This window comes from Mobula birostris, chromosome 1 (genome assembly GCF_030028105.1).
Source record: "Mobula birostris isolate sMobBir1 chromosome 1, sMobBir1.hap1, whole genome shotgun sequence".
Taxonomy (NCBI): domain Eukaryota; kingdom Metazoa; phylum Chordata; class Chondrichthyes; order Myliobatiformes; family Myliobatidae; genus Mobula; species Mobula birostris.
The window spans coordinates 207,360,966-207,374,828 of NC_092370.1; the positions used below are offsets into that span (position 1 = coordinate 207,360,966).

A 13,863-nucleotide genomic window follows, 5' to 3' on the forward strand; every position below is an offset into this window, starting at 1 on the left:
GAATCCAATTCTGACTCTGAGTCATTTTCAATTGCAGTGGCTGTCGGTTCTTGTAGTTTGCGTTGTGTCGATTTGCGCATGCGCTCTTCTTTGCGCATGCGCATTTCCGGTGTCTTCTTCGAAGAACCCGTTACCACCGCCATTGTTCCCTATTCTACCAAAGGAGATCCAACCTGAGTCCGAGGCTCCATCGTTGCAGTAGGCCCTTTTTTCTTCCCCTCTCGCAGCTGCTTCGCAACAGCAGACTTCTTTTGTTGCGGTTTAGGAGGCATATCGTAAAGTAGTCTTACAAAGTTTATAAATAGTTTTCAGAAAATATTTATTAACTTTGTTTTGTTTAAACGGTACTTTACTGATTTGTTGCGGGAGAGCTGGATTTACACATCTCAATCCCACGTCATCACGTGACCCCCCCCCCCCCCACTCTTCAGCTTGCTTGAGCAGGTGCCATCTTTTTCAATATCATTTATAAATATTATAATTCAGTAGACTTGGAAAAGAATGCAGCATTTTTTTTAATCATCCAGGATTCATTCCCTGATGCCTCCACCACTCAACAACACTATGAATCTATAATAAATCCAGTTTACAAACGAAGTAGCCAATGTACTAACCAAATTAACCTATCACTTTTTTAAAAAAATCACATTTAATACCATCAAATGATTTTTGAAATATCAAACAGTTTTATAAAAATTTATATTACCTTTTATATCAGTTCATTTAAAATCTACGGATTCCAGTAATTTCACAGCAGAATATGTGGCGCAATTCAGCTATCAGGCAACATATGCATATAATCTTTTGGTACAACATAATTACAGACTTAATTAATGTTACAGCATCTCTAACTCTCTTTATCTGAAGCTCTCTCTGTCTAAGTCTGCCATCACAGTGATCTTTCTCCTAATAAATGAATCCAGTAAATAAAGCACACAATAAAAACAATCATAACCTTGGAAATTCAGCAAAACTCAGGCTGGTATCTGGGAAACAGGATATTATTTTCTTAACCATTATAAATAATATATTACATCTCTAGATAAAAATACTATAATTCCTAAGCTACTGTGGCAATTGTAAAGTTTCCTACAGTGAAACTCCTGTGTTATCATTGTGTGATATTCATATAGGGCTGGGGCAGTCAAAATTGTTATCACGGAAGGGAAAAGTTCTTTCATTAGCTATACAAAATTCTTCACAGATGCTTAAATCCAAAAATAAAACAGCAAATGTGGGAAATACTACGCAGACAGACAGCATTCTGGAGAAGGAAATAAAGCAATTCAGATCTAAAAAACACTAGAAATCAAACATGCGCTAAGTTGAAAAGATGGAGGAAGAGGCAGAGGGAACAAAATGAATACCTGATATCATGCTGATCAAGAGTGGTTCTCTTGCCTTACCATCATTACCTTTGTTGTTCTCATTGATCTTCTAGTTATATATTTTCTAGACAGATCAACTGTAACTAACATGCCTTTACCACCTTCTCTTAGCCAGCACTTGTTTCTCTTGCTGATCATGTTATCACAGGCATTTTCTTTGTTTGCTTGCTATACCTATCTACAACTCAAAATGTTTTTCCTCTCCTTTTCTAGTCATCAAACTCCAGCATCAAATAAGATCTCTCTCCATGGATGCTGACTGACCTGCTGAATCTTTCTAGCATTTCTGTCTTAACACAAAACTTTTCCATGAGGTATGGCAAATCATCTGCTCTAAAATGCATAAATGGAACTGAAAATCATGCCATTTACCACGGAAATCCATTTCCTCCTGCATCACTTGAATTCTATATCACACATTTTGCAACAGACTTTGGTACTGCAATCACAGAATCTGCTTCCTCAGCCGACAGTATTTTACATAATTTATTTCAGAAGATTTTGGATTGACAGTGCTCATTATTCAATTAAAAACAAATGTACACCCATACTCATGCTTGGTACATTAGTAGAAAAGCAATATGAACCCAGATATTTAATTAATTATGAATCTAATACAATAGCAGGTGACAAGCATGCTCAGCTATAGCTATTTTTAAGAGCTTTTTAAGGTTAATCTGCTCCCCAACACTAATTGTCTAAAAGTATACAATCTCCTAAGTAAGCTAGTAGTATTTTCTCATGTTAGCAGCAAGTCATTGAGTTATCAAGGCTGTGAAATCAGGTTTCTGCTAATATTGCAGATCAAGCCATCACATTATAAATCCTACCTTTTGGAAAACCTGAAAGACATGTTTCTAAATAAAAAAAAATGAGAAGCAAAAATGTAAATAAAATCCAAATGTATGTAATATGAAAAATTGCATGTTTTATGCCTAAATCAAACAATAGTAATGAGAAAGATGCCATGATAGGATTCGGTATAAAGCTACAGATGCAATTTAGATTCTAGCCATGTAGAAGATTATGATTGCCCAACAGTCCACCCAGGAATAGCTCAATATTGTTAGCCAAAATGAATTTCCTCACTATTGTTTACATTAATAACTTAGATCAAGTTTGTAGCACATTCTGACTGCACAGAAAATCTAGTTGAAGAGAAATTTAGTTATGGTAAATTCTGCTAAACACTCAATATAATGGCGACTTGCATCATACACCAGTTGTGAAATACACTCTGTTGATTTCAATAGAATCCAGTTTCAAGAATATAAGCCTACATACAACTACTACTATAGTATGTTCTGTGCTAATAACCAAAGAAAGATCTGTTCATGTTTCTTAATTTTAAAATCATTCATTTTATAGCTACTCATTTCAATTTTAGCTTTGGTGGAGTATCATTACTTACGATTTCCTCATGAGAAAGTTCTACAAATTCACATGAATCCATCAAATTCCTTTTTTTGTTTACATATTTATAATCTTCATGGCAAATAATGAACAAGCATACAAGTCTCCAAACCACAACAAGGTTGTAGTTAAAGAACAAAAGTTTAGGGGTTACATGAGGGGGAAATTCTTTACTCAGATAGTGGTAGCTGTGTGGAACGAGCTTCCTGCAGAAGTGGTTGAGGCAGGTTCGATGTTGCTGTTTAAAGTTAAATAGATATATGGACAGGAAAGGAATGGAGGGTTATGAGCTGAGTGCCGGTCGGTGGGACTAGGTGAGAGTAAGAGTTCGGCATGGACTAGAAGGGCCGAGATGGCCTGTTTCCGTGCTGTAATTGTTATATGTTATGTTACGCTACTACATTTAAGCCAGGAAAAAAAAATTCCAGTACACCTTGAATTTTCCACAAAATTTTGTTTTCTCTATCCATTGTCACATCTAGAGAAAACAAAATCTATTTTGGAATTACACTTTATTTGGTTTGTTAAGGATGTTTCAATGAGATTCATTAAGAATCTATTTCCAAATATTTGTTATTTCACAGCTTCTAAGTAAGATGGCCATACAATAATGTAGTGAACAATGAAAATGTAATAATAGAGAACTGCAATATTTTAAGAATCAAAAAACTGAAATCTGTAGGTACTCAATTTGAATTTGCACCTCTACAAATCTAAATAGCACTGTATACTAAAACATTTGCACATCACTTTAAATATGAACATATTTTATTGAAGTTACTATATTATTTAATGTTTAAAACGGTTTAATACAACCATATCACTAGAATAGTTCAAATAGTATATTTTTCAAAACTTAAGTTCAGCACTAAGGAACATACTGGTATTGCGAAAGGGACGCAAATCATTTACTTTGTTAAAGCAAAAAAAAAGTCATCACAAAAATTTCTACATCATTGGACAATTGGCGTAATACCACTTTAGTCCAATGGTATTAATCCAACATCTGAATCCAAAGTTTGTTGACTAGTCAGGAATCTTACTTGCTTTTGTTTTAACCAGATCTCTTAAATTCCCCATGAGGAACTAAAGAACCCATTGTATTAATTAAAAATCAAGACAGTTCTTCTAGAATATAGTCCAATTAAATCTACTAAAACAGTTTTAACTGGTTTGTTTCTCCTGTCATTCATGGGACTTTGCAGTGTGAATTCACTCATGTTTTCACCGACATACAAATAGTAGCTATACTTGAAACCCAATCGATTGATGCACTGGAAGGTCCACAATACTCTGAAAAACTTTATGATGCAGCAAATTATTTAATACTAGCAAACTGCTCGGGGTCATATGTCTACTACTGCCTCTACTCAGGACCTCCAAGGCAGTAATCTCTGGATTACTCCCAGTACCATGTGCTAGGCAGGGTAGGAATAGAATGATAGCACAAATGAATGAGTGGCTGAGGAAGTGGTGCAGGGGGTAGGATTTCAGATTTCTGGATCATTGGAATCTTTTCTAGGGAAGGTATAACTGGTACAATAAGGATAGGTTACACCTATCCGAGGGGGACCAATATCCTTGCAAGGCAGGTTTGTTGAGCTGTTGGGGAGGGTTTAAACTAATTTACCAGAGCAATAGGGCTGAGGATGGGGTAGGTGGTGTACCAGTAGATGCATTGTGTAGTAAGACTGAAGAAAGGCAAGTAGATGATAGGACATATTAGTCAGCGGGATGATTTGAAGTGTAACATGGGAGCAAAATTGAAAAGGGTAATGAATACAGTACTAAAGGTGTTATATCTGAACACACTCAGAATAAGATACATGACCTTGCAGCGCAGTTAGAGATTGGCAAAGGTATACATTGTATTGAAAGGACAGGCAGATAGGCAGAGGGGGTGTGGGTGGCTCTGTTGGTAAAACAAAATTGAAATCAAATTCTTGGAAAGAGAAGACGTTGGATCGGAAGATGTAGAATTCTTGTGGGTACAATTAAGAAACTGCAATGGTAAAAAGATCAGATGAGAGTTATATACAGGTCTCCAAGCAGTAACCAAGATGTGGAATATAGATTCAAAGGGAGCCAGAAAAAACATGCAAAAGGGGTAGCTTATGACAGACATGGGGGATTTCAATATGCAAGTGGACTGGGAAAATCAGGTTCAATAGAGGGAATTTACAGAATGCCTATAAGATGACTTTATAGAACAGCTTGCGCTTGAGTCCACTAGGGCAAAGGCAATTCTGGACTGGGTGTTGTGCAATGAACCGGATTTGATTAGGGAGCTTAATGTAAAGGAACCCTTAATAGGCAGTGATCATAATATGATAGAATTCACCTTGCAGTTTGAGAGGAAGATGCTAAGGTCAGATGTATCAGTGTTACAGTGGAGTAAAGGGCATTACCAAGGCATGAAAGAGGAGCTGGGCAAAGTTGATAGGAAGAGGACAGGAGTAGGGATGATGTTAGAACAGTATTGGCCCGAGTTTCTGGAGGGAATTCAGAAGGCGCAGAATGATGAAGTATTCGTCTAAAGCATGAGTTCCCAACCTGGGGTCCACAGACCCCTTGCTTAATGGTATTGGTCCATGGCTTAGAAAAGGTTAGGCACCCCTGTTCTAAAGGAAGGATGAGGCAACTGTGGCTGACAAGGGAAATCAAAGACAGCATAAAAGCAAAAGAGAGGGCATATAATATAGCAAAGACCAGTGGGAAATTAGAGGCTTGGGAAGCTTTTAAAAATCAACAGAAGGCAACCAAAAAAAGCCAAAAGGCGAGAAAAAAAGAAATATGAAACCAATAATATAAAAGAGAATACCAAACATTTTTCAGATATATAAAGAGTGAAAGAGGTGAGAGTGGGCTCTTGGAAAACGACACTGTAGAGGCAGTAATAGGGGATAAAGAAATGGCAGATAAACTTAAGTATTTTGCATTAGTCTTCACTGTGGAAAACACTAGCCATGTGTCAGAAATCTAAAAGTGTCAGGAGTCAGAAGTGAGTGTAGTTACTACTACTAAGCAGAAGGTATTTGAGAAGCTGACAGGTCTTAAGTCACCTCAGCCTGATGGAATAGAATACACCCAGGGTTCTGAAAGAGATAGCTGAAGAGATTGTGGAGACACTAGTAATGATCTTTCAAGAATCACTACATTCTGGAATGGTTCTGGAGGACTGGAAAATTACAAATATCACTCCACACTTTAAGGAGGGAGGGAGGCAAAGAAAGGAAATTATAGGCCAGTTAGCATGACTTCAGTGGTTGGGAAGATATGAGTCCATTATTCAGGATGAGGTTTCAGGGTACTTGGAGGCACATGATAAAATAAGCCAAAGTCAGCAAGGCTTCCTTAAGTAGGAGCCTTGGAAGACAAATGTGTTCGAATTCTTTGAGGAAATAACAGGCAACATAGACAAAGGAGAGTCAGTGGATGTTTACTTGGATTTTCAGAAGGCCTTTGACAAGGTACCACACACAATGCCCTTGGTAGCCCTTGGTATTACAGGAAAGATTCTAGCATGAATAAAAGACTGGCTGACTGGCAGATTGCAAAGAGTGGGACTAAATAAGACCTATTCTGACAAGTGTTCTCCCACAGAGATCAGCATTGGGACTACTTCATTTCACGTAATATGTCCATGTTTTGGATTATGGAATTGATGCCTTTGCGGCCAAGGTTGCGGATGATATGAAGACAGGTGATGGAGCAAGTAGTTTTGAGGAAGCAGAGAGTCTAACGACAGACTTAGTTTGGGAGAATGGGCAAATAAGTAGCAGATGGAATATAGTGTAGGGAAGTGTACGGTCATGCACTTTGATAGAAATAATAAAGGTATAAACTAATTTCTAAACTGGGTGAAAATTCAAAAATCAGAGGTGCAAAGGAACTTGGATGTCCTTGTGCAGGAATCCTTGAATGTTAGCTTGTAGGTTGAGTCAGTAGTAAGGAAGAAAATGCAATAGCATTCATTTCGAGAGTTCTGGAATACAAGAGCAAGGATATAATGTTGAGGCTTTATAAGGCATTGGTCATCCCAGAGTATCGTGAGCAGTTTTGGACCCCTTATCGAAGAAAAGATGTGCTGGCATTGGAAAGGATCCAGATGAGATTTACAAGTATGATTCCAGGAATGAAAAGGTTAATGTATGAAGAGCAACTGATGGCTCTGGGCCTGTACTCGTTGGAGTTTAGATAACTGGGGGGAGGGGTATCCAATTGAAATCTATCAAATATTAAAAGACCTAAGATAGAGTGGAGAGTTTCCTATAGTAGGGAGTCTGGGACTAGAGGGCATAGTCTTAGAATAGAAGGATGTCCATTTGGAAGAGACAAGGAATTTCTTTAGCCAAAAGGTAGTGAATCTGTGGAATTCATTGCCACGGATGGCTGTGGAGGCCAAGTCATAGGGAATATTTAAAGCAGAGATTTGTAGGTTCTTGAATAGTCAAAACATCAAAGGTTATGGGGAGAAGGCAGGTGAATGGGGTTGAAAGGGATAATAAATTAGCCATTATGGAATGTTGGAGCAGACTTGATGGGCTGAATGGCCTCATTTTGCTCCTATGTATAATGGTCTTTTTTTTTTCAGATTATACAATAAAAATGCAATGGTGGCAGTTTCCAAAAAAAATATAAAACTTAAAATTTTAGGCAATGCTTTTTTTTAAAACAGTAATGACATTTATAAGCACTTATATTTAGCAACACACTCAAGTTTGTAGAAAGTTCAATGTAAATTTATGAAGATGAAATAATTAAACATTGGAGTGAATTTATGTGATAGATGGTAAAAAACAATCTATATACTCAATATTTCCTACCTTCTTGTGAGTTTTGAGGTCAATTTACTAAAGAGGTTTGTAGAGCCTCTACTCCGTGTCTGCGACAAAGGAGTGGCATCATGAGACAGTGTAGGAGATGCAGGTGGTCCATTGTAGGTTGCATTTCGTCGCTCTCTGAGCTGACCACCATGGAAAGTGCTACGACTTGCAGTTCCCCGAGGGAAACGGATTCTGTCAGGAGTGGTTGCGCTGCTGATACTGTGAGTGGAAGTCACAGGAGTTCTTTGCCCTGGAGCAGTACTATAAGAAAACATTTTAAAAAAACAACAAAATCATTCTAGAACTACTGCATATTAATGAACTGGTAATTACAAATTAGACGTAATAGTATTAATATTCTATTATTTCTTAAAATAATTTTGAGTTAAAACCAGCTACAAGTAGATAAAACAGCAAAATAATGATATTAAGTATTTAAATTTTTACAAGATAGAGCTGTGACAAAAACTATTAAAAGCCACAAAACAAATAGGAAAGCCGACCTGCAATTACGCATTCTCGCATACAAGATTAGGAAATACTGTATCATTTCTTAATGCATGCATCACTAAATGACAATAAGAGGACTGCATGTCTTCATAATCTAGATAAATATTAAACAGTTTTCTATATAATGAAATCAAGATAGCACTAATTGACAGAACTTATTCATTAGCAATTTAACCTGCGTTCAAATTCCTTTTGAGATAGCTAGAATTATATTTGAAATGAAGCTAGAGAAAAATACTGATCATTGTATGTGACCTAAACACAAATGAAAATAAACAGCTTATTCCCTCAGTCTAAGGACTAAGAACACCACTATGCTTCTTGAATGCTATGTATACGGCATTTACAACTACAGACAAAATAAATAATCGGAACTCTGTTAATTTATCTTGCTCTTGGATGTAATGCTAAAAGATCATATATTCAACACAGAACTACTATATACCAACTGCAAGACTGCAATCAAAAGACTTTTACAGACTCTTCAGAACAGTGGCACCAGCGCTAGGCTGCAGCTAAATCTATGCATTTACAATATTCCAAAATTAAGAAAAATTAAACAAAATTAGAATAGGGTAAAAAAAAACATCAGCAAGTAAACTTAATGAATTAGCCTCCTTTGCTTACTTAGGGTTGAAGTTATCTGCTTCATTGTCTATTGCAGGCATCATCTTGGTAGCATACCCTGAGCCTGATATGGACATTGACTTCTGATGCCGTAATCGAGTAGTAGTGGAAGATGTAGCAGAAGCGGATGTAGATGCAGGAGCAGATACATACGCAGACGCAGAACTAGTCGCACAAGCAGACATTTCTGTCAGGCTGTGATGAAGTGTGGTTGAGATAAGAGGCAGAAGCAGACAGAAGTACAACATGGAGCACAATGTTGAACAAGTGCAAATTAAAAAGCAAACACCATGCTGTTTAAAGTTAGCTGAGATTTTACATTTCAAATATATGTGAGGGCAGAAGTAGAAAAGTAATTTTAAAATTGCGAAGTAGTAGAAAAGAAAAAACAGTAGTCTATCTTTTAGCATCAAAAGCTATTTAAGCATACAGAAACATCTACTGAAAATATACAGAGCAATAATTGATATACTGTATGGCATGTACAATATTTTAATTTATCTTCCATCATCCTAATAGAATCCTTTGGAATATTAGTGTAATGAAGTGTTCTAAGCTAAAGTGAATTCTGCATCATTATAAATCAAATTTGATTGTACTCACTCACCTGTTCTCTTTACCATTCTGTAATACAGAATGCCTATCTATGTTGGTTCTTTCACTGCAGACATATGTATTCCGTCGGGTCATTCCTCCAGACACTGTATTATTCTGGTAACAGAAAGATAGGCATGATTCCCTTCCATCTGCACTAGAATTGTTTCTATGTTCATTCTATAATATAATAGCTTCTTGTAACTTCAGGTAGGATGTGTACAGTGTGAAATGTTGATCTCTAGAAGAGCAATACTAAACACGCAAGTAAAATGCACATGAAGGACCATATGCAGGAACCAAAACGTTCTCTGCAGAACTTCATTCCGCATCCCAGGCCAAAACCTGCAAGCTTGCTTCAGAAAAACATTTGAGCAGTAATTAGTTAAGCTTGAATTTTGGAATATAGCCCTCTGCAATGGGTGCTATTACTCCACTGTTGAGCAACATCTTATTAAAAATATTTTCTCTTGTAATCAAGTAACATACAAGAATAATCTGGCTTTGCCTCAGTGGACTGAGCCAAAGGATTGTAGGCTCAAACCATGCTTCAGAAACATTTTTGCAGGAACTCCAATGCAGTACTGAGAGGGTGCTGTAACTTAGACATCCTATCTTTACACAAGTCATTAAACCAAAGATCAGTGTGTCCTCTCAAATATATAAAGATATGAAGGTACAATATGGAAAAACAGATGCAAAGTCAACAACAGGAATTCTGCAGATGCTGGAAATTCACGCAACACACATCAAAGTTGCTGGTGAACGCAGCAGGCCAGGCAGCATCTGTAGGAAGGGTCTTGGCCTGAAACGTCAACTGCACCTCTTCCTACAGATGCTGCCTGGCCTGCTGCGTTCACCAGCAACTTTGATGTGTGTTGCAAAGTCAACAATTATGTGTCATCCAAAAACACCCAAACGATTATCTTATTTATCACACTTCAAACATTTATTTGTAACATGTCTGGGCTTTGAGTTCTTTAAACTAAATAAACATTCCATCAATTTCATAAAATAATACAAATCTCGTAAAATGTTCATGTTATATTTAGAGTTAGCATCTGTTATGCTTACACTAGTAACAGCAGAATTCTTTTTACGATCAGGAATCTCTGCTTTATTAGGATTGTTAGCATTTCCCAATTTAGGGCTGGAAGGAATAATTCCTCTTCCTCCAACAGCAGTGGTACTTGACTTCCTTGACTGAACTTCTTCCTTCAAGTCACTGTCTGTTGTGCTGGTCTGACTCCTTTTTGCATAGGATACCACTGGTGGAATAGAGGGTCCAGCTTCAAATAAAATAAAAAGATTTTCTGGTTTAGTTTTTCAAAATCTGTAATTGTCACTTCATTTTTAAATCCATAAATCCATCAAGTCTGTCACTTAAAAGTATATTAAAACAGACTTTAGAAACATTTCAAACACCAAGTACATGGAATTTTAGGCTCAGGAATGCAATATACATTCTGCTGCTACAGTCAGAAACAGGCAGGAGCTGTTTCATTCAGAAAATGAAAGAAAATAAATTTTTCCAACATTTCGGGATGGTTCAGAACACTCACCATGATCACTGTACCGTCTTTGTTTCTGGTTGGCAGAAATACTTCTTTGGACCTTATGATGGGAGGGGGATTGTCCAGTGCTATTGTTGAGGTCACTGCTTGGCCTGATCTTTGCTAATGAAAGATTACTGCTGGAGCTTGAATCACTGACTTCCAACTAAGAGGACAATGAAGTAGTTTAGGTGACAAGAAATCAACTACAGTTAAAATATTAATAATTTTTTAAAAGTAAATTATTTTCTTCATTAAAATCCTGCTGTCATATATCTACTATCCTCACAATCAATTCCATATAATATTCAACAGATGTAATAAGGATATAGAAAACTTCAATTCGTTAGTACTTATGTCTGAAAGCTTATTTTTATATTTAAAGAAAATACACAAATAAAAGTATTTAATGAGGGCTTTCAAAAACTGTCAATTTTTTAATTAAACTCAAAACAAACCCATTAGTATATCTAGTATTAAAGACTTACACCTCTCATCAAGCTGAGTTTACTCACTGGACAAATCATCGACAATTAAACTCAGTGGCCACTTTATTAAGTACAACTGTATACCTGCTCGTTAATGCAAATATCTAATCTGCCAATCATGTGGCAGCAACTCAATAAATAAAAGCATGCAGACATGATCAAGAAGTTCAGTTATTGCTCAGACCAAACATCAGAATGGGGAAGAATGGGGAACCCCTTCAGGGTTCTTTTGAAGACCCTGACCTGGAGTTACACGCTGACTACGGTTCTTTGTGGGAATGGGATCCACTCTTGGGGTTTCATAACTGGCTGTTGTTTGGTATGCCAAGGGCTCAGCTTTGGAAGCCTTGAATCTCCGGGCTCTGGAGACAGGCGGATCAAGGGTCGTTGTCACGGCAGGAGACCCGTGTGTCATCGGGGGAATTGGAATATCTGTGGCTGCGTGCCCAGAGCTCAAGAAAAAGCGATGTAGTGGACCTTTAACATCGTAAACCAGAGAGTTGTTTGTTATGTCTCCCCGCTCGCTATGAAAACAGAGGCACCTCTTTCTCCCTTATTAGGGAGAGAGAGCACCTGTGGTATGTCGAATACCGAGTGAAACGTGAAGTCTGTGGGATAATTGCAAGTCTGTGTCTTTACTGTTGCTTGCTCATGCTTGAGTGCTTGGTGGCAGGTGTCAATGCGCTTTTTTTTAAACTGGTGTGGGGAGTGGGGGTTTTTGCTTGCTGTCGCTTACACGTGGGAGGGGGAGCTGGGGGGGACTATGGGGTTCTAATATTTAACTGTCATTCATTCTTTGGGACACTCCTCTGTTTTTGTGGATGGTTGCGAAGAAAAAGCATTTCATGATGTATATTGTATACATTTCTCTGACATTAAATGTACCTTTGAATCCTTTGAAATGTGATCTGGTGACTTTAACCATGAAATGATAATTGGTGCCAGACAGGATGGTTTGAATATCACAGAAACTGCTGATCTCCTGGAATTTTCACACACAACAATCTCTAGAGTTTACAGAGAATGATGCCATAAATGAAACAAAAACACCAGTGAGCGGCAGTACTGTGAGTGAAAACACCTTGTTAACGTGAGAGATCCGAGGAGAATGGCCAGACTGGTTCAAGCTGATAGGAACTCGGACAACCTTATGTGTTACAACAGTGGTGCACAGATATGCATTTCTGAACACACAACACATTGAACCTTAAAGTGGATGTGCTACAGTAGTGGAAGACCACAAACATTAAGCACCACAGTACAGGATCAGGCACTTCAGTTCATCTACTCAGTGCTGAACTATTATACTGCCTAGTCTCATTGAACTGCACCGGCACCATAGCCCTCCTTAACTCTATCCATGAACTGATCCAATCTTCTCTTAAATATTGAACTCAAACCTGCATCCACCACTTCTGCTGGCAGCAGGCTTTTATACTCACATCACTCTCTAACTGATGATGCTCCCCTTCAGCCTCACAGTTCACACTTAACCCATGGCCCCAGTTCTAGTTTCTTGTTAGAAATAATGAAGGAACTTCTTCAAATTTTACAATAGCTACAGTTGAAATTTAGTGGACATAATCCTCACCTGGTCTATTTGTGTTCAAGGTATTACAAAAATCAGAATATATTGTAATGCCTGATGACTGCTGTTGACAATAATAACCAGAATCATTACAACTCATTTTGATTAGAAACAGCAGTTGATATAAATGCAACTACAGAAAACTGAACAAATATGCCAAAACAACTGCCTTTTGGGGATTATTTGATGTCACCATACAATTCTTTTACACTGGAATGGTCAGTTCATGGAAAGAACTAAAATTGGCATGCAAAAGTGGTGCAGTTTAACTCTTAAAATATGTAATATTTAGGAAAGACCAAAACATCATGTGACCATAAGGAGCAGAATTAGGCCATTCAGCCTATCAAGCCTGCTATACCATTTCCCTCTCAACTCCATCCTCCTGCTTTTCCCCATAACCTTTCAGGCCGTGACTAATCAAGAACCTATCAACCTCCGTCTTAAATCCACCCAATGACCTGGCCTCTTGAAAGATCAATACTAATACCTCCATAGTCTCCCAGCTATCTCTTTCAGAAGCCTGGGTTGTACTCCATCCGGTCCAGGTGACTTTTCTACCTTCAGACCTTTCAGCTTCCCAAGCATCTTCTCCCAATAAATAGCAATTGCTTTCACTTCTGTCTCGTGACACACTCGAACTTCCAGCCTACTGCTGTGTCTTCCATAGTGATGACTGATGCAAAATACTTATTCAATTCATCCACCATGTCCTTGTGCATCGTTACTATCTCTCCAGCATCATTTTCCAGCATTCTGATATCCACTCTCACTTTTCTTTTACTCTTTATATATCTGAAAAAAATACTTGGTATCCTCTTGATATTATTGGCTAGATTACCTTCATACTTCATGTTTTGGCCCCTATGACTGTAC

General features: G+C 37.6%; 1 protein-coding gene across 5 annotated transcripts in view; it reads right to left on the minus strand.

Annotated features, from left to right (window-relative positions):
- Positions 1–13,863, minus strand: part of mark3a (MAP/microtubule affinity-regulating kinase 3a) — a 178,579-nt gene that overhangs the window by 37,686 nt on the left and 127,030 nt on the right. For 3 of the 5 annotated variants that reach the window (XM_072269970.1, XM_072269950.1, XM_072269988.1), the window contains exons 12-16: positions 10,921–11,077; positions 10,433–10,647; positions 9,372–9,475; positions 7,628–7,888; positions 2,219–2,245 (exon numbers count right to left, since the gene is read on the minus strand). In XM_072269970.1, coding sequence (XP_072126071.1) covers positions 2,219–2,245; positions 7,628–7,888; positions 9,372–9,475; positions 10,433–10,647; positions 10,921–11,077 — 764 coding nt within the window. The remainder of the gene's footprint in view (positions 1–2,218; positions 2,246–7,627; positions 7,889–9,371; positions 9,476–10,432; positions 10,648–10,920; positions 11,078–13,863) is intronic. The other 2 variants (XM_072269960.1, XM_072269978.1) reach the window with 1 other exon arrangement.